Raw genomic sequence first — 27,375 nt, forward strand, 5'->3', positions numbered from 1 at the left:
AGCCCTTGTGAGAGTCCAAACAGCCAAGAGATAACCATTTCCTCTTTTGAGCATCTTTATATGCCCTTTCCCCAGAGTTCAAACCGATGGGGCGAGCACTCCTGCACATAACTTTCTCATGGATGGAGCAATCAACAAAGGTTTTGTCCTCCATGGCCCATTTAGTCTTGATAGTCCTTCTTGACAGGCAGGAGAAACCACTCTTCTTGCTGAGGTTCACAAGTTAAGAGAAGGCATTTTCACAATTATATAGCAAAACTTACATATTATCTTATAGCATGGGATACTGATATTACAATTAAGGCATATGCATGCAGCAACTTACAAGCATTTTATAGAGTCTAAACACTAAACACATTCTTGTAAGTCTAACACCTATCTTGAACAATACTAATATTTAGGTGAGCTGGTCTGGTTTCCAGCTATGAATTTGTCAGTGCTCAGCTGACACCTACAGCCTTGGCAAGAGCTGGTACCTGGTTTACCAGTATCAGAGGGGTAGCCGTGTTAGTCTGAATCTGTAAAAAGCAACAGAGGGTCCTGTGGCATCTGATGTAAAGGTAGCCATCTTACAGCAAAAAAACTTCAGGACCAGACTCTAAAGAGAAACTGCTGAGCTCCAGTTCATTTGCAAATTTGACACCATCAGATCAGGATTAAACAAAGACTGTGAATGGCTATCCAACTACAGAAGCGGTTTCTCCTCCCTTGGTGTTCACACCTCAACTGCTAGCAGAGCACCTCACCCTCCCTGATTGAACTAACCTCGTTATCTCCATACTGATTTATACCTGCCTCTGGAAATTTCCATTACTTGCGTCTGATGAAGTGGGCATTCACCCATGAAAGCTTATGCTGCAATACTTCTGTTAGTCTTAAAAGTGCCACAGGACCCTCTGTTGCTTTTTACTGGTTTACCAGTGTTATACATACCTCTGTGACCAGAGGTGGTCATCTTGAAACTGTTACATGGGTTTGTGGCTAGTCAAGGCCTTAACTTTGCTATGGGGGTGGCTGTCTTAGGACAAGGGCAAGACAAAGTAGCAGGGAAAGTGAAGATGCTGCTGGGGCCAGTGGGACTTGGCAGGATCTGAATGCTCTTTACTCTGACTGCCCTGGCTCTAAAAGCATCAGTAACATAAGGGCTAGAGGGGTTCTTCTCTTTTTGAAGTTTTGGCTGTGCACCGTGGTGCATAGCTGTGTCTGAACATCACCATTAAGGTCCAATCAGCCACTTAGAGCACTGTTGGTGACAATCAGTGCCTCCTGCCATACTCCAATAGGCAGTGGCCATTCTTAAAACTTGCCAATTGATGCCGAGAAGTAAATAGCTTGACCTCGGGTTTTGCAGTTGTCAAGGTGTGCCATAAAGTAAGTATTAATAGAGAATGCAAAATACATGTTTAAACAGCAATTTAGCTCCAATCTTAACAACGCATTGCCAAGGATTGCTTCATAACAGGGAATACAGCAGATACTGAGGAACGGTCTCAATTTCCTTAGGGCAAAACTGACACATTTTTCTGGGTAACCACAGTTAAATTCTTCCAATTTATGAGCCCCAGTGTATACAATTATTGTATTTTTTTAATCCAAGAATGTGCTGCTGTGTATGTAATTTCCTATTTGACCCCAGGTAATACAGCTCCTCATCTGGGCCGCAAAGACCTCTGTAAATCCTAGGAGAGCACATGGGAAGTTAAAGGAAGCCAGGAAGGAGGTGAAACTCTGGGAATGCACTCAAGTAGCATCTCGACATCTGGCAACCAGACCATTCTGTTCATTGGTTTGGACTAGTAGTGAAGGAGTATAACCGCTTAATCTGTTCTGGTTTGATGGAGGTTTCAATTCTGAAATTGTCTTTCCCAGGCACCTTGCAGAATAACGTGGTTTCAGACATGAATTAAGATCACTCAGGCCTCATGCTGTGGCTGCCAACCCATTTGTGGAATAAGTTACAGGCAGGGTTAACCGCAGGACTGTGTCATTAGCAGTTTAATCTTCAGTTCCACCGAAGGAGGTAAGCACAATGGTACATGCCAGCAGAACTACTAGCAAGCTCTGAGGTGTTTTAATTCAAACAGGGAGGACAGGAAAGCAGCATTGGAATAGGAGAATCAAACTAGCAGGAATTAAAGTTGATGATGATGAGAGAGTGTAGGACCCCACAGGGAAAAAGTAAAGATGGAGAAGCAAGTAAATGAGGCTCAAAGAGGGATAGAATTTATTGATGGATAACTTGAATTTGAAAGCAGTTTGAAGCCCAGAATACAGTCTAGAAATATAACAAGTGAAGCATGTTCCTTCCGTCCACAGTCAGGGGGTAATTCTGCCAATTAGACAAGAGAGCAGGTTACATTGTAATTAATCTATATGACCTTGGGCCTGTTCAGTGCAAATTACCTAGTAATAGGAGGGTTTGGATAACTGGGATCTTTAGGCCTATGAATTTCACAGGGCTGAAGGGCATCTCTAAGCTCTGTAGAGGCAGAGCAGAAGAGACCAGAGGTCCTGCAGGGCTTTGGAGTTTTGTGAGAATTTAGCTTCAGCCCTCTGGAACTTCTTGAGACTGAAGCTGTAAAGCAAGCTCCTGTCCAGCTCCTAGCAGTGTTAAATATAGCTGGCTTCAATGACACCATTCCCTCTGGCTTCTGCTGGGAACGTGTTGCAAAGTAGTTGATTTCTGCCTATGTACCTGTTCTGTTCATGTGCAAGGAAAAATTAACAAAGTCAAATAAAATTTTAAAAAAATAGATTACATTTATTAAACTAAACCAAATGATTAGCATAATTAGTATCTCCCTCAGAAAAAGCAGCAAAACACCACCAAGCAAAAATATGAGAATCAGTATGAATGAAATGCTATCAGGCAACAAAATCCTCAGCTTTTGCAGTGTTCTCATACTCCACAACCACCCTATCCCCAAGTATTTTCTGATATAAAAACTGTAAGTGGGAAGCAAAACTGGGACACAAGAAATCTTATGAGAAAGTGATCCAGTAGCATTGCTAGTTGATGTTAATTTCCCTTCCTTCTGCAATTGCTGCAGTAATATTCAATTTGTAGCACAAAAATGATAACTGATTAAATAATGTTGGTCACTTAAAAGAAAAATCATTGAAAATTTAAAAAAGCAATGTTTACTCTAAAAAGCAAATTACAATGTACATTAATTACCACAAATATAACCAAAATATAAACAGAAAAGGAAAGTTTCTCCATCACTTTGCTACTTGAATATTGCCTCATATATCTTTAGCATTGAGGAATGTCTCGTCGTCACCTTGTGCTTCATTTAAAAGAGTGGTACCACTTTTAAGAAACTAAGAGATGCAAAAGGCTTTTCCATTACTATGTAAACCTAGGATCACCTAGAACAGGGGTCAGCAACCTTTCAGAAGTGGTGTGCTGAGTCTTCATTTATTCACTCTAATTTAAGGTTTCACGTGCCAGTAATACATTTTAACGTTTTTAGAAGGTCTCTTTCTATAAGTCTATAATATATAACTAAACTATTGTTGTATGTAAAGTAAATAAGGTTTTTAAAATGTTTAAGAAGCTTCATTTAAAATTAAATTAAAATGTAGAGGCCCCCGGACCGGTGGCTAGGACCCGGGCAGTGTGAGTGCCACTGAAAATCAGCTTGTGTGCCGCCTTTGGCACGTGTGCCATAGGTTGCCTACCCCTGACCTAGAAGGGGGAGCACCATAGATAACTATCCACGAGGACATGAATCTCTTATATATATATATATATAAATATATATATATACACATAAACACGTCCTTCCCCTAACTCCTGCTATCTTCTGACAAGACTGGGAGGAGAGTAGGATACTGGGAAAGACACCCCCACACTGCTCTGTTCAATTTTTGTTGAATAATGAAAAGAGAGGGAGAGAGAACTATATGAAATGTCTTTGTTGTATTAATCTTGGCCAAACTTTCCATTTCATAGATTCATAGATTTCAAAGCCAGAAGGGACCATTATAATCATCTAATCTGACCTCCTGGGTAACACAGGCAAGGGAATTTCACTTGTGATACCTACTTTTAACCCAGTAACGTGGGCTGAACTAGAGCATATCTTTTAGAAAAACGTCCAAGTGATGGGACTTAACAAATACTTTAGTAATCTGTTCTAATGTTTAAAGCCTCTTACTATTAAAAACTGTGTCTCATTTCCAGTTTGAACTTTGCTGACTTCAATTGCAGCCTTTGGATCGTGTTATGCTGTTGTCTCCTAAATTCAAGATCCTTCATCTATCTGATATTTTCTCCCTGTGTAAGTATAGTCCATGACCAAATCGTGTTGCAACCTGGTCTTTTACAAGCTAAACAGACTGAGCACCTTAAGTTGCTCATTGTAAGGCAGATTTTCCAGATCTCTAATCGTTCTTGTCGCTCTTCTTTGAATTCTCTCTAATTTTTCAACATCTGTTTTAAAGTGTGAACACCAGAACTGGACCCCGTGCCCCAGTAGTGGTTCCACTGTTCCACTCATGTACTGGTGAAATAAGAAGTAATATCCCTAGTGGACTTCCATTCCCTTAAAAGAGGAGTCTTCCCAAGGGAAAAATTACCACATATATATATATGGCAATTTTTATACTATATATTTTTATATTATAGATACACCCTACTTAAGCACAACCCTATTTACCTTCACATTAGTTTTCCATAATGTGTTTAATTATTCTTGCTAATACTGAAAATTGTGTGGGTCAAATTCATCCATCTAACCCCTAAAATTAGAAGTTATGCCAGAGGTGAATTTGCCCTATTTAAACAAAGGATTTGCCACTTTCAGCATCATCTTCTCTTTCTGGTTTTCTGACATCAGTCATTTCCCTGGTAACAGAGCATGAACTCACTGGAGGATCAAGCAGAAGAAGCTCAAGTTGTGAGGGAACTGAGATGAAAGCCTATTCAGATACAAACACTTTTAATTATACCAAACGGAATGTACATAATTGCTGACAGATTATGCAGCTTTTTTTGTCTTACTGCTTTTTTTTCAAAAATCAAGTACCCCAAAAAATCAAGCTACCCTTTCCACATGCATGGTACACTATCGCAGTCACCAAATCATGCAACATTGGATTCCATTCACTTCCTCAGCCCTGGGAAATTCTGACCAGACCCTCTGGGAGAGCTCACTTGATTGTGGTTACCAGGGGTGAAAGTAACTGAGGACACTTACCAGTATGGGGGGGTGGCTCTGGCCCCCAGAAGGGGCGGGGCCTCGGGTGGAAGGGATGGGGCTGGGGGGGTCAACATCCCCCAGCCAGCCCTTGGCCCACGCCGCCCGGGGCTCCTGTGTTGATTTAAAGGGCCCAGAGCGCCGGACACTGCTGCTGCAGTAGGGGCAGCGACGTCCGGAGCCCAGTGCCCTTTTAAATCGCTGGCCCCAGGGCAGCTGCTCCCTTTGCCCCCCCCGCCCGTCAGCAGCTGGGGGAGGGGGCAAAAGGGGCAGGGACGTTAAAGCGCTGCAGGGTCCTTTGCCTCAGCAGCGCTTTAACGTTGCTGTCGTCCCCCCCGCCGGCCGCCCTGCCGGTACGGACCCTACTGCCAGGGCCCCTGACAGGGGAGGCAAAAGGGGCAGGGACATTAAAGCTCTGCGAGCGTTTTAATGTAGGCTGTGTATGGACCGGTGCGGGTTCTTACCGGTATGGAGTACTGGCCAGTACCGGCTCACTTTCACCCCTGGTGGTTACTCAGATGAGTGGGGAGAAATGTGTGATTAACGTGCCATTCTGGGTATCCTCTCTCAGAACACTTTCTTAAGACTGCCTGAAATTCACCTTTTGACTCTCAAAGCAAGGGGTCTTAGCTGTGAGGTTTATGGTGGCCCAGTTTTGCTTCTAAGGCTAGGTCTACACTACGGGGGGGGGGGGGGTCGACCTAAGATACGCAACTTCAGCTACGCGAATAGCGTAGCTGAAGTTGCGTATTTTAGGTCGACTTACCTGGCTGTGAGGGCGGCAGCGAGTCGACTGCTGCCGCTCCCCCACCGACTCCGCTTCCGCCTCTCGCTGCGGTGGCGTTCCGGAGTCGACGGCAGAGCGATCGGGGATCGATTTTATCGCGTCTACACTAGACACGATAAATAGATCCCCGATAGATCGATCGCTACTCGCCGATCCGGTGGGTAGTGAAGACGTGCCCTAAGGGACCATCCCATATGGAGAATGACCATCATAGGGAAGGGTACATGATTATGAAAATTCTACCTCTCTCCTTTCTTGGTGTCTTAAGGATTCTCAAGGCCAGACCCAGAACATGTTAATTCTGCTGTTCCTTTTACTGTGCCAACAGGATCTTGCACATCTCAGAGCTGGCCCTTTACAAGGGACTTTCCTTGATGGACTCTATGGATTCATGTCCCAACCACATTTGACACCCTGATTTCAACATGTTCTCTTGCAATAGGGACACTTGTTTTTATTACAGTCAGTAAAAAGCAGACTCTTGTGGGAGCTAGAAAGGGCTCTGGGCTGCCCACATCAGTCCTGGGTCTGGCTCATGGATGCAGCTCACTGAGAATTTGGGACCAAGGAAAAAGGAGGAATGATAAATCCAGACCCAGCACACATTGATTCCTCTACTGCTCCTTTGCCTCTGTCAACAGGATCTTGCACATCTCGGAGTTGGCCCTGTGCAAGGAAAGCTCACGTCCAGCAATAGTGCCCCATCTCCCCTTGCGAACAGTGATGCTTTGGTTCAGTGAAGATTCGGAGATTGTAAAGATTTCTCTGTGGGGCAGAACAACAAGAGCAACAACGAAGTAGTTAGGAGACTTTAGAATGAGACAAGATTGGACCCAACTTGTGTCCTCAAATCAGCATGTTCCATTCCTTAAAAGTCTGAGCTGTTGGAATGTTATGGCATATTCTGACAGGTGTTTTTCTTGACTTCTGTCAATAGGGATTTATTGCCCTTGAAAACAGTATTATATCCACGTTGTATAACCATGCTAGAGGCTGCTGTGAGTTTAATCTTTAGCACAGATTAACTAGCACACTTTAAAATAATTCCAACATTTCGCAACACTGGACAGGGTAATTTTGCTGATAGTTTCACCTATAATGTGGATGGGGCCTAAATGTTTCAGTAGGAGGATGAACCACTGCTGTCTCAAGTTATCCCTCCGCTCCCAGCAATTGACTGAAATGGGGAAGATTCTTAGAGAATGAGTTGATTTCCGGCACCAGTCTGCAGAGCACACTGAACAGGAGATGGAGCAGACTGGACTTCCAGGAAAAGCTGTGTAGCGAGATTTGATCTGTGGAGAAATGAATAACTCCTCAAGAGTTTCACTCCTCAAAGGGAAAGGACCTTGGACCCAAGGGCTCCTTTCTCTCCCTGTTTTTGATGCCTGACCTGTAGGTGAAGTTCCCTTCATGTCCCTGATGTATCTTTGGGGTGGTTAGGAGGCCCAAGGCCTTTCTATGGGAACCTATCCATCTATTATTTGCAAGTATTTCAGACAGCTACACTCAGCCCTGTTAGCTTGAGTCAGCTAGTAAGTCACGGGAACAGTGCCAGGGTGTCTGCCTCTGATGCCATACAGCAGCAACAAACTGCTTGACGCTTATTTATGTCAAGAAGGAGCCATTATCAGTAACAGCGTAATAAAATAGTGATGTTATGTCTGGGGCAAAATCAATATTGGGATTAGGACCAGCAGTTACAGTATAAAAGAGGTTTATCGCCACAATACTGTAAAAGACGGCCGAGCATTCTTCTGGGCACAGGGCTGTCTTAATACTCCTTAGGCTGGCTAACTCTCCAGCATCGTCCAAGGCTTCCTTTAACCTTTTACTGATCTCTCCAAATGGAGGGACTCAACAGAACCTGCTTTAAGTCAAATGCTGGACAATGAAACTCTTACCACGTGCTACAAGAAACAGGGCAATAAATAACTCGCTTCTTAGTGGGAGAGTGAGAACTGGCTTTCATAATAGCCTCCCCTCTTGTATCCTGTAGGTTTCGTATCCCTGGCTATCTCAGATGCCCATGATATTGTGGAAGGCCAAGCACCGCTGGAGTTAGGGAGCACTGTTGTTAAGGTTCTGAACTGAGCTCTAGTGTCAGGAGGGCAGAGGAAGTAGTGCATGATCTCCCTCCACACCTTGTCCGCCACTGGGAGTCACAAACTAATGTCCCGGACAGTAGGCGTGTCCTAATCCCCACCCCGAGTAGAAATCCACACCCTGGTAGTCTTGGACTAGAATGCCTCAGTTTACCTGTAAGGGAGCTGCTCCTCCCTTAGCTGCAGACACATGAGCACAGGATTCCCAGAAAATCTCACCGCTGTATCAAAATTGATTGAGGCTTCCGCCTCTGTCTGGCTTTTCACACTGGCTTGAAAGAAAGGGGCATCGATTTCTGCTGTGAAATCAATGGCCAGTCCACCCCTGCAACAGGAGAAAGCATAAATCCTGTCACTGAACAATGCCTCCCAGGGGAACGCACTGTCTATGCAATGCTGGCACTCTATGATTTCATTATTTCTTAATTTGTCAGCGGCTGTGTGGTGCTTCCTGATCCCGAAGGAAGGGGAGGTGCAGAAAAATGTTAATTAAACCCACCTATCAAAGTGAGGCTTTTAGCCTGATCCCAAGCACAGGTTATGAGAGCCTAAAGACAATGATAAGTGATGGGTGTTTCTGTTCATGGGGAAGCAGATCTTTCAGAAGTTGCTAACTTCTTTTTGTGGGATCCTTGAACATACAGGTTCAACGGGGTAGGTTTAAAGGGGCGTGTAACAGATGTAATTCTCACAGCTGGTATAGAGGAATAGGAGACTCTATGCAACTCCCTCCACTCCCCCCCACAAAAAAAGCCCTCACCGTCCGAGCATAGGATGTGCATTGGTGTATTTGGTGGGCAAGGCATGGCTGGAAAGCATGGGGCTCTAGTTATCTTTGGCCAATTATATAAAATAGCCCTTTGGGAGCTGTTACAAGTCAGCCTAAGTTGGAGCAGCCCTGAGTCTGTTCTAATGTTTGGAGCAGCTCTGAGGCTGTTCTAATTTACGCTAGTTCCTGCTAAGTCTCCTGAGTGTTCAGAGATTAAATAAGTTTTCACTCATTTACCTTGTTTTGACGCTGGTTCTTGATTCTTGCTCCCATAAATTCATATCAATGTTGGCTGAAATATCTAACCCAAGTGCCCCCTGAAGTTTAACCACTGTTTGCAGTCCAGACTGAAGTGGAATTGCCTGTAGAACAGAAAAGAGCGTATTTATTTTGGAAGCACTTTTCTTGATCTTAGGTGCTCATACAAAAATATTAAACAACAGCTGGCCAGAGGGGACGCTGCCTACTTTGCACTCCCAACGCCTACTGGGCTGGGGTGGGGAAGACAGGAACTGAAGCCAGGTCTCCCACATGGCAGTGCAGAACCCACCTCTAATAAGCCAACTCAGAAAACCAATTCTTAACATCCTTTGATCAATGCCATCCCATGGTTAGATTTGGCACCATCATGAATATGGGTCATGAGCCGATGGCTTGCAAGCAGGCCCCCTCCAGAATATTCACTACGCTGCAGTGTACCATGGCGCTGTTTAACAGGCAGCTTGGATGAGGGAAGGTCCGCATATCATACAGCCATTACCTGTTCATGATCCATCAGCAGGACAGTCCCTTTGACCACGCTGGTTGGCTCTCCGCTGCTTAAGAGGACCTTGGTCATTAAATCTGTATACCCTTGGAAGAAAACAATTGGCCGTAACTGGACGTCAAAGAAAATGGCAGACATCCCAGCCATGAGCTCCTGTTCCTCTTCTCCTTCAGGGTTACTCTCTCCCAGCACAGATTCCAACCCCTGGGCTTCAATAGAGACCTAAAATACACAAGCAGAGAAAATGTGCTGCACAAGGCAAAGCTTCCTCAAGGGTTGACCTTCACTACTTCATAGAATCATAGAATAGAATCATAGAATATCAGGGTTGGAAGGGACCTCAGGAGGTTATCTAGTCCAACCTCCTGCTCAAAGCAGGACCAATTCCCAACTAAATCATCCCAGCCAGGGCTTTGTCAAGCCGGGCCTTAAAAACCTCCAAGGAAGGAGACTCCACCACCTCCCTAGGTAACGCATTCCAGTGCTTCACCACCCTCCTAGTGAAATAGTGTTTCCTAATATCCAACCTAGACCTCCCCCACTGCAACTTGAGACCATTGCTCCTTGTTCTGTCATCTGCCACCATTGAGAACAGCCGAGTTCCATCCTCTTTGGAACCCCCCTTCAGGTAGTTGAAGGCTGCTATCAAATCCCCCCTCACTCTTCTCTTCTGGAGACTAAACAATCCCAGTTCCCTCAGCCTCTCCTCATAAGTCATGCGCTCCAGACCCCTAATCATTTTTGTTGCCCTCCACTGGACTCTTTCCAATTTTTCCACATCCTTCTTGTAGTGTGGGGCCCAAAACTGGACACAGTACTCCAGATGAGGCCTCACCAATGTCGAATAAAGGGGAACGATCACGTCCCTCGATCTGCTGGCAATGGCCCTACTTATACAGCCCAAAATGCCGCTAGCCTTCTTGGCAACAAGAGCACACTGTTGACTCGTATCCAGCTTCTCGTCCACTGTGACCCCTAGGTCCTTTTCTGCAGAACTGCTACCTAGCCACTCGGTCCCTAGTCTGTAGCAGTGCATAGGATTCTTCCGTCCTAGGTGCAGGACTCTACACTTGTCCTTGTTGAACCTCATCAGGTTTCTTTTGGCCCAATCCTCTAATTTGTCTAAGTCCCTCTGTATCCGATCCCTACCCTCTAGTGTATCTACCACGCCTCCTAGTTTAGTGTCATTGGCAAACTTGCTGAGAGTGCAGTCCACACCATCCTCCAGATCATTAATAAAGATATTAAACAAAACCGGCCCCAGGACCGACCCTTGGGGCACTCCGCTTGAAACTGGCTGCCAGCTAGACATGGAGCCATTGATCACTACCCGTTGAGCCCGACGATCTAGCCAGCTTTCTATCCACCTTACAGTCCATTCATCCAGCCCATACTTCTTTAACTTGGCAGCAAGAACACTGTGGGAGACCGTATCAAAAGCTTTGCTAAAGTCAAGGAATAACACATCCACTGCTTTCCCCTCATCCACAGAGCCAGTTATCTCATCATAGAAGGCAATTAGGTTAGTCAGGCATGACTTCCCCTTGGTGAATCCATGCTGACTGTTCCTGATCACTTTCCTCTCCTCTAAGTGTTTCATAATTGATTCCTTGAGGACCTGCTCCATGATTTTTCCAGGGACTGAGGTGAGGCTGACTGGCCTGTAGTTCCCCGGATCCTCCTCCTTCCCTTTTTTAAAGATGGGCACTACATTAGCCTTTTTCCAGTCATCCGGGACCTCCCCCGATCGCCATGAGTTTTCAAAAATAATGGCTAATGGCTCTGCAATCTCATCCGCCAACTCCTTTAGCACCCTTGGATGCTTCCACTAGGGAAAGCTGGATAAAGAACCTGCTGATGTACTGATAGAAACACTTGTATTGGGAGCAGTTGGTTGGCATCTTACATTACTGTACTACTGATTCAAGTAATATCTACCCATGGGCCTAGTGAACTGGGAAGTGATTATATTTAAAGCCCAGTGAGCCTGATACAACACTAGCCTATCTTTTGAGCAGTCATTTAAGTTGAACAAAGTGATTGCAAAACACTATTGATCTGATTTGGTATTATTTTACACCAATTTTGGATGAGTGTAAATGATAACACAGGTGGCAAAGCAGTGGAGAATCAGGTTCTAGTATTTGATATTGTTTATTTTAAGGATGTTAATTAAAGTAGAGAGGAAGGCTGTCCAGTGGTTAGGACACCAGCTGGGGACTTGGGTGACTGGGTTTAGTTTTCTGCTCCATCACAGTGTTCTTGGGCATGTCTCTGAGCTCTCTGTGCTTCAGTTCCCCATCTGTAAAATGGGCATAATAGCAACTCCCTAATTCACTGGGGTGTTGTGGGATAAATACATTAAAGATGGTGAGATGATCAGATACTACAGTGATGGGGGTCATATAAGTATGATAGATAGATAGAACAAAGATTCCATTTGCAATCAACCCTACAGAGTGATTAGCACCATAGAAATCTTAGAGGGGTTTCAGATCTCCTTGCACTGTGTCAAATGTGGATCAGACCATGATGTAAAATTGCGTCTCACACTAAGCATGAACGTGCGAGGAAAGTTTCTCAAAATATGGGGGCACTTAGCAGCTTCCAGATTTCACCCAACCTCTACTTGGACATTCAGGATAACAGTTATTACAGTAACTCCCCGCTTAAGTTGTAGTTATGTTCCTGAAAAATGTGACTTTAAGCGAGCCCATTTCCAACAGTTGACAAGAAGGTGTGAGTATCAGCAGAGGGAAAATTACTTTTTGTAGTGACCCATCCACTCCCAGTCTTTATTCAGGCCTAATTTGATGGTGTCCAGTTTGCAAATTAATTCCAGTTCTGCAGTTTCTCATTGGCGTTTGTTTCTGAAATTTTGTTGTTGAAGAATTGCCACTTTTAAGTCTGTTATTGAGTGACCAGGGAGACTGACGTGTTCTCCTACTGTTTTTTGAATGTTACAATTCTTGATGTCTGATTTGTGTCCATTTATTCTTTTGCATAGAGACTGTCCGGTTTGACCAATGTACATGGCAGAGGGATGGCATATGATGGCATATATCACATTGGTAGATGTGCAGGTCAACGAGCCCCTGATGGTGTGGCTGATGTGGTTAGGTCCTGTGATGGTGTCCCTTGAATAGAATGTGATATATGCCATCATATGCCAGCAATGCCCCTCTGCCATGTACATTGGCCAAACCGGACAGTCTCTATGGGTTTTAGCCCACAAAAGCTTATACCCAAATAAATTTGTTAGTCTCTAAGGTGCCACAAGGACTCCTCGTTGTTTTTGCTGATACAGACTAACACGGCTACCACTCTAAAACCAGTTATTATCTAATGACTTTTGGGATGAAACCCTGGACCAATTCATGGCAAAACTCCCATTGACTTTAGGGGCCAGGATTTCACTCAGTCTTTGTAGTAGTAAATTTAAAAACATCAATATAACAGCAGTGTCTCCAGGGCCGGCTCCAGGCACCAGCCGAGCAAGCTGGTGCTTTGGGCGGCAGCTTGTAGGAGGCGGCATTCCGCCCAATCCTAGGGCGGCACGGCCGCTTTTTTGTTGTTGTTGTTCCGCTCCAGCCGCCCTGTAGGGGGCAGCGGCGTGGAGGACGGGAGCACCCTGCAGCAAGCTCGGCAGGGCAGCCCGCGTCCTTCCCTCCCAGCCGACGGGAGCGGTGCGGAGCCCTCCCGGCAGGGGGCACGGCGGGAGGGGCCACGTGGCAGTGCCCCGCTGAAGCCCTGGCCGCCCCCCTTCTCTCTCTCCCCCTGCTCCCTCCCCCCCCCGCTAGCCGGGGCACATCTGCAGGGCAGGGAGTCCCCCTGCACCCTGGCTCCGGCCGCGCCGCAGGTTTTGTTTTTGTTTTTTTGCTTGGGGCGGCCAGAAAGCCAGAGCCAGCCCTGAGTGTCTCTGTTCCAGTCTTTTTGAAGATGCCATGGGCTAGATCTTCAGCTGGCATAAATAGGTGCAACTTCACTGAAGTCAATGGAATGAGATTGATTTACACCAGCTGAGGATATGGGCCCATATATCCATAGATAGATGATGAATACAAATGTCAGGAAAATATTGACGTATGTGGGACATTTACCCAAGGTGAGCAACTTTCAGTGCAGGCACTCTTAAAACAGCAGGTTTGCCCTGGTTCTCACTTCAGAACAGTGAATAACAAGCAGCTAAGGTATTAAGCCTTCCTATGTGTGGCTAGATGCAGCAGATGTTCTCTGTTGTGAGGGCTTCTGAATGGGTACATGAAGTCATAGAATCATAGAATATCAAGGTTGGAAGGGACCTCAGGAGGTCATCTAGTCCAACCCCCTGCTCAAAGCAGGACCTAAACCCCAACTAAATCATCCCAGCCATGGCTTTGTCAAGCTTGACCTTAAAAACCTCTAAGGAAGGAGATTCCACCACCTCACTAGGTAACCCATTCCAGTGCTTCACCACTCTCCTAGTGAAAAGTTTTTCCTAATATTCAACCTAAACCTCCTCCACTGCAACTTGAGACCATTACTCCTTGTTCTATCATCTGGTACCACTGAGAAGAGTCTAGATCTATCCTCTTTGGAACCCCCTTTCAGGTAGTTGAAAGCAGCTATCAAATCCCTCCTCATTCTTCTCTTCTGCAGACTAAATAATCCTAGTTCCCTCAGCCTCTCCTCATAAATCATGTGCTCCAGCCCCCTAATCATTTTTGTTGCCCTCCGCTGGACTCTTTCCCCAATTTTTCCACATCCTTCTTGTAGTGTGGGGCCCAAAACTGGACACAGTACTCCCGATGAAGCTTCACCAATGCCGAATAGAGCGGAATGATCACGTCCCTGGAACTGCTGGAAATGTTCCTACTTAAACAGCCCAAAATGCCATTAGCCTTCTTGGCAACAAGGGCACACTGTTGACTTGTATCCAGCTTCTCGTTCACTGTAATCCCTAGGTCCTTTTCTGCAGAACTGCTGCCTAGCCACTCGGTCCCTAGTCTGTAGCAGTGCATGGGATTCTTCCTTCCTAAGTGCAGGACGCTGCACTTGTCCTTGTTGAACCTCATCAGATTTCTTTTGGCCCAATCCTCTAATTTGTCTAGGTCCCTCTGTATCCTATCCCTACCCTCCAGCATATCTACCACTCCTCCCAATTTAGTTTCATCTGCAAACTTGCTGAGGGTGCAATCCACGGCATCCTCCAGATCATTAATGAAGATATTGAACAAAACCGATCCCAAGTCAAATATTAGGAACCCCCCAGGCCTACAAGGAAGGTTAAAGAGGAGCTATTGAATGTCTGCTGGCACAATGCAGGAGTCCTGGGTTCCCGCATGTGTATCTGTTGTTCAGTCATCTAAAGTTTCACATCTAGGGACAAAACCTGATAGCAGACCTGAGCTGCCTGAAGCTGGTGGCCATGGCTTCGCAGCATGAAACCTGAGACACTCTTCCTCAGGAGACCACTCTCAGTGAATAGCAGCTCCAGACTGAAAGTGGACAGCATGTCATCAGTGACTGAAAGACAGAAAGAGACACCAACAAGTAGAGCTGCACAGCAGTCATCACTGGCAAAATGTTACACATCCATTTTTAAAACATTCCAGTAATGGCTGAGGGGAGGGACACTTTGCAACTATCTCACTGGAAAATAAAGAGCTTGGCGGCCTCCCATGTAATATAATGGGAAGATCTGAGGATTCTGCCATGGGAATGAAGAGAACTCCAGTGTGGTCTTCTGTGTTCAAGGTGTCAATTTCAGTGGAATTATAACTCAAAGTACAGAAGAGCTCTGATGGGGGTGCAGGAAACAATACTTTGCTATATAACCTGTTGGGTTTCTGGGTAAATCAGACAAGAGGCTAGAGGCCTTTTGGTAAGTACTAACCCCATTTAGATCATATCATTATATTCAATAGCTCTTCCCTTCCAGGCTATGGTAGATGAACAGCACAGTCCCATACACTAACAATTAACAGTCTGACCAAGAAGCTGAAATATGAGGGAATTTCATCTCCGTCCAAACTTATAATAATCAAAGGATTAGCCCTAAAATGTTCCTGACTCCCATTTAGTTTGCCTCTGCATGCCCAGAATATCCTTTGAGGATATACAAAGGAAGACAATTAAAAGGTAAAAGGGTGAAATGCTATGAATGGGGACAGAAATGAGAGCTGGAGGGTGGGGATAAAAATATTTGGGCAGATCATAAAGGTTGTGTAAATTGTCACAGCCATCAGCTAAGGATCTGCCCCTTTGAAAAGCTTATTAAAATACTCTAATGAATTAAGAAATAATCAGGAATAGAGCTAGTCTCTTGGCCTAGCAATAGCAGCAGTGTTCTATCACACAAGCGATCTACCACAGGTTTAGGTCCTAGATTTGGCTCATCTCTTGTGCTAGCAGATTCTGGGAGAACTGTGATACTGGCATGATCAGTGTTTGTACAAAGTGTGTGGGAAGAAGTACCACATGGTGGCACTGGTCCTTTAAGAGGAAGAGGCCAATGCACCTGTGATTGGTCAGCTGACTCCCCAAGTTGGGCTTAAAAGAGGGTACCTGGCTGGGCCCTAGATATGGCATGGGATGGTGGTGGAAGGGGGAGCGAGCGAGCATCTCTGACCCTGACCCCAACCAACCTGGTGAGTTAGAGTTGGCCAAGTCAATCAGGAAAAGAATAGGTGAGAGCTGCCAGAGACCAGGGGGTTGTGGAAAAGTCTTGGAAGAAAGCTGTAGGTGGTTCCTGGGGGAAGGCTAAAGGCAGGAGAGCAACAAGAGTGGTTTTGCTGGCTGATTTCCCCAAACCAGAGCAATGGAGCTGAAAGGCTGGAGAGAGCTGAAAGCCAGAGAGCAGCTGAGGGAAGTGCCTGCTGGCTCTAAGCTGGAGAGCTGCAACTCAGGGCTGGAGAGGGCTGAAGGCTAGGGAGCAGCGGAGGGGATTATCTACTGGCACTTCCATCCTGGAGACCTAGATCTAGCAGAACAGTGAGAGGGATGGGGGAGTGAGGGATTCTCCCCTGGCGAGGATGACCTCCCAGCACAAAGGCTGTGGGGGTTCCTACTGGGAAGAGGTGGGGTTCCACTCTAGCTGGAAGGGCTGGTGTGGGTATCCTGGCAGAGAGACAGAAGAGGCCTGACAAGGAGCCTAGGTGTGGTGGAAGACACTGGAGTATGGCATGGAAAGACTCCCAACAAAGAAAGTGGTGTGGGAAGTGGCCTGCTGGGAAGAATGGGGTGTTAAGGACTATATACCCGGGGTGTGGTAGGGGTATTATTTAAGCGAACCTGAAGTGGAGTTACTGGGGCCTCTGAAAGGGGAAACTGAGACAGGCATTCTTGGCATGCTGTAGCTGTTACAGGAGGGTGCTCCAGGGTGGGGGTGCCCTTTGACAAGCAGTATGTCAGAAACAGATGTATTTGGATGATGTGGTGTGTGTCTGACATCACTCCACACAGCCAGCTTCAGAGTGGCACTGATACGCTTTGCAAAGAATCAAGAACAATGGCTCTGCTAATGTGTGACTATGTCTGACTGATTTTGTGCCTCATTCCATAAAGAAGTCATTTTACTCTCTACGTGTAGAGCCAGCTTTAGGATTGTGGTGGCCCTACCACAGCAGTTTCTTTCCCTCACATATCCTTCCATTGCCTGTCCTTCTCCACTGCTTTTAAAGTACATGCAACTAGAGCTAATGGAGAAATAACCAATGTGCTTAGACATCTCAGGACACATACAGAGGACTCTTGCCACCTCGTGTTAAATTTGGGACAGTCACACAAGTTAGAGATCCCTTGTAACTCCCAGTGCCCCTTGACAATGGATTCCACAAGACCACTTTCACTTGGTCTTTTGAGATGAACTTAAACATAATCTTGTCCATGCTGTCACCTGCCAAGGGTCCTGAGAAAGAAGAGGAACTGCCAGCTTTGGAGAGGTAGTTGTAATTATTGATCTGTGGATCTTTCAGAATTTCTTTCATTGCTTTCCTAGAAAAAAAAAAAAAAGGAAAAGGTGTGTATGGGTGGGGCAGAAAAAGAGGAAAATCTATTGTCTGAATCTAAATAGAAACTCAGAAAAGGCAGCTGCCATTTTGGAAGGTTTTATAGGGAGGGTAGGAGATATGCACTTAAATATTATATATATATATTTAACAACACGTTAAGAACAATTTAAATGGCATAAAACAGCTTTACTTAAACAAGCTCCTTTATAATCTTTCTCTTCTTTTGTATCTCCCAAAGGAGGGAGAAAATAGCTCAGCAATATCCCCTATGGCATGAGCAACTATTCATGACATGCATAAGTTTGAGCCTTAGTGGTGGTTGTAATTAATGGTTCTACAGCATAAGCGGGACAGAAGAACATGGAGCAGGACAGAAGAAGAAAATGAGGAAGAGAGGGTGGAGCAGAGTGGAGTTGTGAAATGGTATAAAAGCCTTTCCTAGCTCAGGGTTTCCTTGGCCTGGGTGTAGTTTTAGTCCTACAAGAATAGAATGTGATGTGCTAGAGCTGGCTGAAGTATTCACATTGGCCAATGTGGTCAGTAAACTTAATCTTCTTCTATTGGTGGATTATCTGCAAATTGACTGATTTTTTTTTTTTATCATTTAGTCTGTTGTTCAGAATGATTTAAGAACTGGTTTGTGCAAACATATCCTGGCCTGTGAATTGCTTACAAACGATTTACCATGAGCACTGCTTTGTTTAATGGCTATTTCTAATTTACTATTCAAGCATGTGATTGTAATGTAGGTGACCATGGTATTGTTTCTTTCTTGACTGGATGACTTCCAAATCCCCAAAGAGCTTTCAAGATGGTTATGTGAACACTCCTGTGAATATCTGTTCATTGGAGCATTACAACACTTTCCCTTTCTGTGTATATTTTTGTGAATGAAAAGTTGCTTGTTATGAATGTTTACAGAAAATGAATGAAGAGGCCGTGAATACTTTTGAACTGGATTCACTTTTTTACCTGAATAAATGTATTCAAATACATTGGTGCGATATGTCATAGATTCTAAGGCCAGAAGGGACCACTATAATCATCTAGTCTGACCTCTTGTATACAACAAGCCATAGAATTCCCCCAAAATAATTCCTGTTTGAACTACAGTGTATCTTTAACATAAACATCCAATTTTGATTTAAAAAATGCCACTGAGGGAGAATCACTCCCTACATGCCTTAAATAGTTCCAGTGGTTAATTACTCTCCCTGTTAAAAATTTACATCTTATTTCCAGTGTGAATTTGTCCAGCTTCAGCTTCCAGCCATTGGGTCTTGTTATCCTTTGTCTGCTAAATTAAAAAGCCCACTATCAAATATTTGTTGCTCATGTAAGTACGTACAGACTGTGATCACGTCACCCCTTAACCTTCTGTCTTGTTAAGCTAAATAGACTGAGCTCCTCGAGTCTATCACTATTTGCCTAGCTCAAAAACTTTTGCATTTCAGTCAGGTGTTGGGTTGGGCTTTTTTTGAGAATCTGGAGAGACTAATATAATTGCTCATAATTTATAGATAGCTTCCGAACACTTCTACAGTTTTTACACTGTCATTTTGGTGTTCCGTATTATATTGTTTACTGCCTTGAACTGGCAACCACACATGGAATACCACTGGATTGAGGCAACAAATCTGGGAATTTAAATCAAATTAGTCTGCTTAAGGGAAAAAACAACAAAAAAGGAAAGATTAACAGATGAGAGTGGAGAGAGAGAATGTTGGAGAGAATGTGAAAGAGAGGAAAAGGAAGAACAAGGGGAAAAGGGATTTGGGTCTTAGAGTGACAATTAATACTTTCCAGTCTCCATACTCACCTGGCTGGGTGATGGTGAGAATGTAAACTAGTCTGGATTTTCGAAAGTAAAAATTTTGACATTTCTGCTTCCAGGTCTCTGGTGGCCAGCAGGATATTGGTGAGGTCCATGGGCAAAGGCTCATTATCCAACAGAATTTCAGCAGCAGCTAGTCGAGAGGTTTTTTCATAGTTTCTGCTTTTCTGATGGAAAATCCTCCTCATTGCCTTTTTCACCTAATGCCACAATATAGTTAAAACTTTACTTCTCACCATTCCCAACACCAAATATATAATTATGGCATCTCACACTACACTTTGGGCTTTGAACAGAAGATCTACTATTTACAACTCCAGGAAAAAACCCAGAAGTATAGTCATCACCAATGCCCTGCAGAGCTGCCTCCTGTTCCTAATCTAGATGGCATCTCTCCTAGTGGTGGCAAGGCATGGAGAATGCTCTCTCGGAAAGGAAAGTTGAGAGACCTCTAGGTGTTAGAAAGACAGGCTGAGATCTAGGGAACTACTATCAGATTTGAAAAGACTATCACATTTCCTACTGACTTGGGTAAAGGGAGTCTCCATTCTGGCTCCCCAGGTATGGCTAATGTCTATGAGCCACAAAGCTCCCAGTTAATTTCAGCTCCAGTAATGTGCAGAACAAGTCTCAGCAAGTCCAGTCATCACACAGAGACTCTGCTAATTGGATACATCCATCTAAGCACCATGGGGCAAGCACACCACTTATTTCCTTCTCAGTGCAGGACAGAGGAACTTCTGGGAATAGCAGCTAAAATTTAAGGAAGCATTATCTCCCAGATGTGAAAGATGGAGAATGCTGGTAGTTACAAAGTGACTTGGTGAGAATGATATCCCATACACTTCCTGGGACACAGATACCTGGGCTGCTTCATGGAAGGGTGTTTTAAACGCATAAGGAAAAGCTCTGATTCTAAGTAGGCTCGTTCCATACCTCACCAGTGATATGCTGAGAGGAGAACCTTTGTAGGGCAGATACTGCTGTACCTGAGACCCCTGCTGACCCTTCTTCTGCATAATGCAGGAGAGTAGGAATGGTTTCTGGGAGCAGGGCATTCTGCAGGGACAACAGGTAAATGATTATCTCAGAATTCTCCTTGGTGTCTCTTAATCTTCTCAGAACAGTTTCCATTCCAAGTCCTACTTCCTGTTTATTTGGAGGAGGGAGAAACAGAGCAGGGTGAAAAAGAAGCATGACACAATTTTTAGGCAGCTGTGGGGAAAAAAGGGGAGGGCTAAAAAGAATAACTGAAGCAATCCTGTCAGGAAACCCACCTGCAATCCACACAGCTTCATCCGGCACAGCTTGCCAACTAGCGAGCCAATGACAATTATCCCTGTTTCCCAGATGGCAGGGTCTAACTCCTTTCCATTCAGCTTGTCCTGGGAGAGTGGGTGTAACGAAATGAAGGCAGGACATGGGGGGGAGAGAGAGAATATGTTTTAGTTATTACCCCAAAGGGTTTATTGAGAGAGTCTCTCTAGTCTTGCTTTCATCTGCCTGGGAGGGGGCAATTCATGGCCTAGTCCCACAATATTCAGGTTTCCGTAACAGGCAATTAAGCTTTTATTGTCTATATCAGCTCACTGATCTAAAGCCATGCCACCTATTTCCTCAGAATGTTTATTCCCATTTCAAGTATTCATGTACAATAATAGTTTAAATAGAGGGATTTTACACAGAAATGAATTTTCCTCTCCCACCTTAATCCCTTTGGTGGGATTTTGCGTGTCTTGGATGGAGTCCTAAAGATCCTGGCCAGCTTTTCCCTCCAGTATAAACCCTTCTTTTACTTTATGCGGTCTCAGAACTCTAGCTGAGGAGGGCTGCACAGGCTTCCCTTTGAAGGCCAACCCCGGGCCATAATTGGATTACTGTTGAGCAAAGGAAGTCTCTTTGTCAACAGAGGTGTAAAAACACCTTCCCTCCAAGCTCTCATAGGCTCCACTAGTGTGGATGGTATGAGGCTGTGCTCTGTCCTGAGGCCAGCCTGGAACACTCCTACTGGCCCACTGGTTACTCCAGAAATGTAAAAAGGAACTCCAACTTCATCTTAGGTTTGCCTTCCTACATAACAACATGGCGGCAGGAGATCATTCTCAGTGCCCCTCTGATCTCAGACTGCCCGAGCTAACCGTGGTTTTAGGGGTTGCTTCACAGAATTCCTCATTTCCCTTTCCTCCCTCCCCACTCCCTGTGGCCTTGTGTAAGTACAGTTATTGAGATGTCAACATCAACGCTGGCTGGAGAAAAGAGATTTGTAAAAAATGTTGCAATTTCAGAATTATTTCCACTTTGAGATCAAAATGAACTCATTCATTGTCTGAATTTTTTTCAATTGTTATTGACATGTTAATTAACAGCATTAGTGATTTTTTGTTGACTATCAAATCTGTTTTTCAGTAAGTTTAACATGTTAATAACCATTTCCGTAATGATTTTGATACATTTTTAATAGAAAAATAATGAAAAAGAGAGTCCGTTTTTCATGTAAAATTTCATTTCCCAAACAAACCATTTTTGATGGGGGGAAAAAACCCATCTTATTTGAAAAAATTTCAACCAGTTCTAGTCAATACAACTAGGTAACTTGCTCCCTTTAATACAGGGCAGCATTTTGTCAAAAATCATGAGGATTGCTGCTAAAGTCCCTTCATTAAATGCTAGGATGGACAAAGGACATACTTAGCATTTTATCTTTCTCCTTTGTGAGGGCTTGATCTTGCTCCACTGAAGTCACTGAGAGTTTCTCCTTAACTTAATGGGAGCAGGATGAAGCCCAAATCCAGTAGTCGTATCACCAAAGAGCAGAAGGGGAGTGAGGAAATGCCTCTGACTTACTAGCACCAGGCGCAGAAGTTCTTTTGAGGGCCGAGGAGAGAAGGCTGCAGCATAGAGAAACTGCTCTAGCAGGGGCACTTGTCCTTTGTTGCTAAAATCCAGAAATTCAGAGAGAGCTGCCAAGGAAGCTGTTGACTGGGCAGCAACTGCAGCATCAATGAAGAAGGTACTGGAATGAGAGGAGAAAGCGAATTATGTGCACCATGTACAGCTGAACATGGGGAGGATGGAAGCACTTGGGGCTAGATCCTCAACTGGTGTAAACTGGCATAGGTCCATTAAAGTCAAATGAACCCACACCGATATATACCAGCTGAGAATTTGATCCCTTGTTTCTGTTTCCCCCGGTTCCAGATAAGGAAGTAAATTCAGTCCTCCATTGAAGTCAGTGAAACTGCACCCACTTACATCAGGGCTAAATTTGGTCCAGAGGCTTTTCAAAAGTGTGCAGGGTAATTCCAGCTCAACTTACATTCTACCTATATAAACACCCTTTGCAGTTTCAATTGGATAAATTATAAAAATAAATAATTAGCTGCCATTTCTAGAGAAGCTTTCATCCATAAATGAGCTAATTTACACCAGTTGCTGAACTGGAACCATATATATGTAATCACATATGGATTTCACCTAGCACTGAAATGCAACCACCTCTTGGGTGGAAGGCAGCAGCCTTTAAAAGCGCACGGTAACACCATGCAACAGTTCAGCATAGGAAGTGAAAAATGACATTGTCCTGGAATTACTGAATGGGACATGTAGAGCAGGGATCTGCATTTATATGGGGCACATGTCTCTGAAAGGTTCACCAGAGCGTTTACTCTAAAATGTGCTGAATCTGCAACACATCCAATTAACTTATGGTACCTTGTAAGAAAAGGCCAAGTCCTTAAAAAAAGTGGCCCTCGAACTTCTTCAGACTGGTCATTTGAGATACTGGGAATGATAATGTGCCCTTTTTGCGTCTGCCTGAATGAAATGTGGTTAATCATTAAAATGAGTCCAGAAACTGCCCTGTGCACAGGTGTCTGTAAGAATGGCTGCTGCCTTTTCTGGACAGTCACTGGGGAATTTACTTACACCATCTTCTCCGGACCTTTCCTCAGCAGCTGGAGGACATCCCTCTTCTTGGCACTACGCAGCATCTGGATGAACCTGTGGAATTGCCAGGTTGTCGACACCTTGGAGACATCCATTTTGACTCTCCTGTTACCAAGAGTCCTCAAATATGTTTTGAGCTGAAAACAAACACTCATATTATCAATAAAGGCAATTTTATATAGATGCCATAGCATGGGACAAAATGTACACAGTATAAAGACAGGGATTATTTCACCCATCCCTTAAATGCAGCCATCTCTGGCATGGACATTGGCAGCCTTTCCACAGTTAGCAACAACATTAGATCCAAATATTTAGGACAGAAATAAAGAATAGCATGTCACTGTAAGGGGAATTTTGGTAGGCAGAATATTATGATCCAGCTGGAATTTGGCCAGGACTAATATCTTTATTCTTGTAAAAAGTCCATGAGATATTCAATGACCAGAGACAATCAAGATCTCAGTTGCCAGCTGCAAATTCTCCATCATTTCCCCCCCTCCCCTTGCAATACCAGACTGGGACACTGATTAAATAGTGACTCAGAGGGAAGAGTACTACCTTCTGCATCAACCGCATTCCTTCCTTCTGTAGTGCCTTGTATTGACCCATTTCAACTCCACTTATATTATGTGGGCTGACAAGTTCACAGAAGTGTGGCTCCAGGCTACTAAACACCTCTGCTCCCTCACAGGGAACATGGGTGGACTTGACAACTTTGGACATGCAGAAACTACAAAGCGAAGAACTACAGTGTGAAGAATGAGAAGTGGGAGCTGAATCTTGGCCTCTCTATTTGCAAGGCAAGTTACTCCTACTCAGCTCTCAGGAGTCTCAGACACCAGGTGTTCTCCTGCTGTAGTTTTCTCATCACCCTTTCAAAAAGATCAAGCAGGGGAGTTAAAGCACCAGCCTTGAAAAGCTAATAATTTCAATGCCAGACCTTCAATCATCAAAGCTCTTAAAGAAAAGCATGTGAGCAGTGAACCTCCAGGACTAGTTACTGAGGCCAAACACCTGACAAGAAACTAGACAGTACCTCTGACCAATCAGGAAAGTGGGTTCATAATGGAGCAGAGGGCTATGCCTTTGGCATGCAACCTGACATGAAATTGAAAACTTTGATGGCTAAGGTCAACTGCTCCATCCACAAAATCACAAAACCAGAGAAAATGCATTTAAATGGGCTGGTCTGTGAAGCATGTGTTGAAGAACAGACATGAGAGGGAAACATGCTGTGCAGTGACAATTTAATAGCCCCAACTGGTACAATGAGGGCTTGGAACTCTATCAAGGGTCTGACCACTTTAATGAGATAACCTGTACAAGGCATGGTCCAGTGGATAGTGCACTGGACTGGGAGTCAGAAGGCCTGGATTCTGATCCTGACTGTGCCACTACACTGCCGTGTGACCTTGGGCAAGTGACTTCTCGCTTCTGTTTCCCTTCTGTCTTGTCTATTTCGACTATAAGCTGTTTGGAGCAGAGGCTGGCTCTTACTATCCTTTTTACTGGGCTTTGAACAAAGGGGGTCTCCATCTCAGCTGGGGTCCCTGGGCACCACTAGAATACAAAGAATGTTTAACATGGGCATTGTTAGGGGTGCTGTCCTTGGTATGAAACTTTCACCCACGGTTCCTTCTTTCCATCTCTGGTGGCTACTGTTCAGGTGCTATTAAAGAACCCATCACACTTCCAAAAACAATGGAGTGTAGCCCAAGTATCTTGGGCAATATTTCCTCTCTCAGTACAATAGTTTTAATGTCCATTGTTGAGTGTGTATTATTTCAGAGTATACAACAGCAGACCGGCTTACCACACTGCATGGGTTTACTCAGAGAGCCCTTTATTCCAGTGCTGCAGATGAACAATAACATTTTGAAAACTTATGCGGCACTTTGGGGACCCTGCATAACATTCCAATCAGACTGAGGAACTATGGAAAACTATAAGAATACCTGACGTAAGTGTTGCCTGGAGGAAGAATCTCTAGTTGCTTTTCTCCCTGTGGGCACACTAGAAAAAGTGTCTTTACACTAGTACTTCATTACTTTATGAGATGAAGCAGCCCTTGTGATCATGAGACTTTGGTGGACAATCTCCCTACCTACTGCCCGGGTCAAAGTTAGCCAGGGAATTCTTTTGAGCCATTGTGTTTATTCTCACAGTGATAGATACTGGCTGTGTAGCTGCTGTTGGCCCTTCCTTGCCATCACAGTGTGTACTGATTTTCTATTTAAACTTCTCAGGCCCTTTGGCCTTCTCCAGCTAGATCTCACTTTGTTTTACATTTCCAAGTGTCACATTAGAAAGAGAATTCTTCTGCAAGCATTTGGTGCTACTCACTGATGGGCACTGCATGCAGGTCCTCTTGAAGGGCTCGCTAATTGTGCTTATAGGCTGGTGCTTTTCCAGTATGCCAGCCAGAGCTTCCTGAAGGCTTTGTCCAGGAGTCTCTGCAGGGCCAGGCATCGAAGAAGACACAAGTTCAAGCTGCTGTCTGATGAGAGAAAAGAGGCTGTTGAGAAGGATTTCATCTTTTAAACCTCCCTTTGCTTAGAGGTTGGTCAGGACATGTGCTGGTATCAGTATGGTGTATCCCAGGGGTTCTCAAACTGGGGGTGGGGACCCCTCAGGGGGTCACGAGGTTATTACGTGGGGGGTCGTGAGCTGTCAGCCTCCACCCCAAGCCCCGCTTCACCTCCAGCATTTATAATGGTGTTAAATATATAAAGAAGTGTTTTTAATTTATAAGGGGGGGTCTCACTCAGAGGTTTGCTGTGTGAAAGGGGTCACCAGTACAAAAGTTTGAGAACCACTGGTTTATCCTATGGTGAAGTGAAATGGACCTAGTGGTAAATGAAGGGCATTTAGTATTTCAGAAGGTGCAAGGGGAAAATGAAGAAGAGGGGAGGAGCCTTCAAGGTAGCTAATTTTGGGGTGTGTTTTGTACTCCTGTAGCCTGCCCTGGGCTTATGTAGGAGCCAGAAAATATAAATCCTCTGGGATGATTTTTTCAGTATGCCCAATTTTTATCTCACACCATCTCTCCACGGCCCACATCAAGACACAACAAGGACATCAAGCCCACACGGGAGGAGTGTATCTCTGGTAGGCAGACATTGATCCCATTCCAGCCTACTCAGTGTATGCAAGCCCCTGGAACCAGCACAGCACTAACCTTGACATGATCTTGGTGCCAATGGAGGACTTCAAGGTTGGAGACACCACGTGGCTTTCCTCCGACAGCACTGACTGGATGAGACTTCCTTGTACAGAGTAAAAGCTTTTGCTGGTGGGTTGCCACAGAACTCCAAAAATCTGCAAAAGAATGGAACGAACACATTATCTTTTTGCCAATCTATTCCTTTCTCTTTCTCCTTTCAATGTTTGCTCTCCTTTTTATTTCTAACAAAAGTTGTGTCTATGCATTTGATAGTCTTACCCTGGAGCCTACTGGATGAAAGAACCACCTCATGACAGAACCACCACACAATTTGGCAGCTTTGTCTATTTCTGGTCATTAGGGAAGATGCCCAGGACTGAACTAGGAGGGGATGTTGTTTGTGGGGCTTGAGGTGCCCGGACAGATCTATGACTATAATAGTAGGAGGTCCTGCATCGCATATATTGGCAATATTGTGTGGAGTCCAGGACTATAATGACAAGGCATACTGTAACTTGGGATTGAGATGCAATAGCAGAACTAAGAGGTGGTTCAGCAGAGGGTGGGTCAGATCAGAAGTAAAGTACAGAGACAGAGCTATTTAGGAATCCAAGGCAGGGATATCAGTGGTTGTTGCAGGTTAAGACTGGTGTCTATTTGCTAAACTGAGCTGGGATCTAGTAGTAGACTATGGGGGACTGCTTCAGGTTACAGCTAAGTGCACTGAAGAGCTGGGAGGTGGCACAGGCTTGGAATAGCTAGAAAAGGAATGAGGAAGGCTGACTGAGCTGTGAGAGGACAGGAGTAG

At 44.6% G+C, this 27,375-nt stretch overlaps 1 protein-coding gene across 1 annotated transcript in view; it reads right to left on the minus strand.

The window, feature by feature from the left end:
* Positions 1-6,605: 6,605 nt before the first annotated feature.
* LOC135881171 (microsomal triglyceride transfer protein-like) overlaps positions 6,606-27,375 on the minus strand; it is a 36,515-nt gene continuing 15,745 nt past the window's right edge. Inside the window, exons 6-18 of the mRNA XM_065407719.1 lie at positions 26,583-26,722; positions 25,748-25,901; positions 23,381-23,538; positions 22,301-22,469; positions 20,734-20,841; positions 20,393-20,605; positions 19,442-19,656; positions 17,508-17,605; positions 15,015-15,136; positions 9,626-9,853; positions 9,103-9,227; positions 8,251-8,421; positions 6,606-6,756 (exon numbers count right to left, since the gene is read on the minus strand). Of these exons, the coding sequence (XP_065263791.1) occupies positions 6,606-6,756; positions 8,251-8,421; positions 9,103-9,227; positions 9,626-9,853; positions 15,015-15,136; positions 17,508-17,605; positions 19,442-19,656; positions 20,393-20,605; positions 20,734-20,841; positions 22,301-22,469; positions 23,381-23,538; positions 25,748-25,901; positions 26,583-26,722 (2,052 nt within the window). The remainder of the gene's footprint in view (positions 6,757-8,250; positions 8,422-9,102; positions 9,228-9,625; positions 9,854-15,014; positions 15,137-17,507; positions 17,606-19,441; positions 19,657-20,392; positions 20,606-20,733; positions 20,842-22,300; positions 22,470-23,380; positions 23,539-25,747; positions 25,902-26,582; positions 26,723-27,375) is intronic.

The sequence above is a fragment of the Emys orbicularis genome, chromosome 7, assembly GCF_028017835.1.
Source record: "Emys orbicularis isolate rEmyOrb1 chromosome 7, rEmyOrb1.hap1, whole genome shotgun sequence".
Lineage (NCBI taxonomy): Eukaryota > Metazoa > Chordata > Testudines > Emydidae > Emys > Emys orbicularis.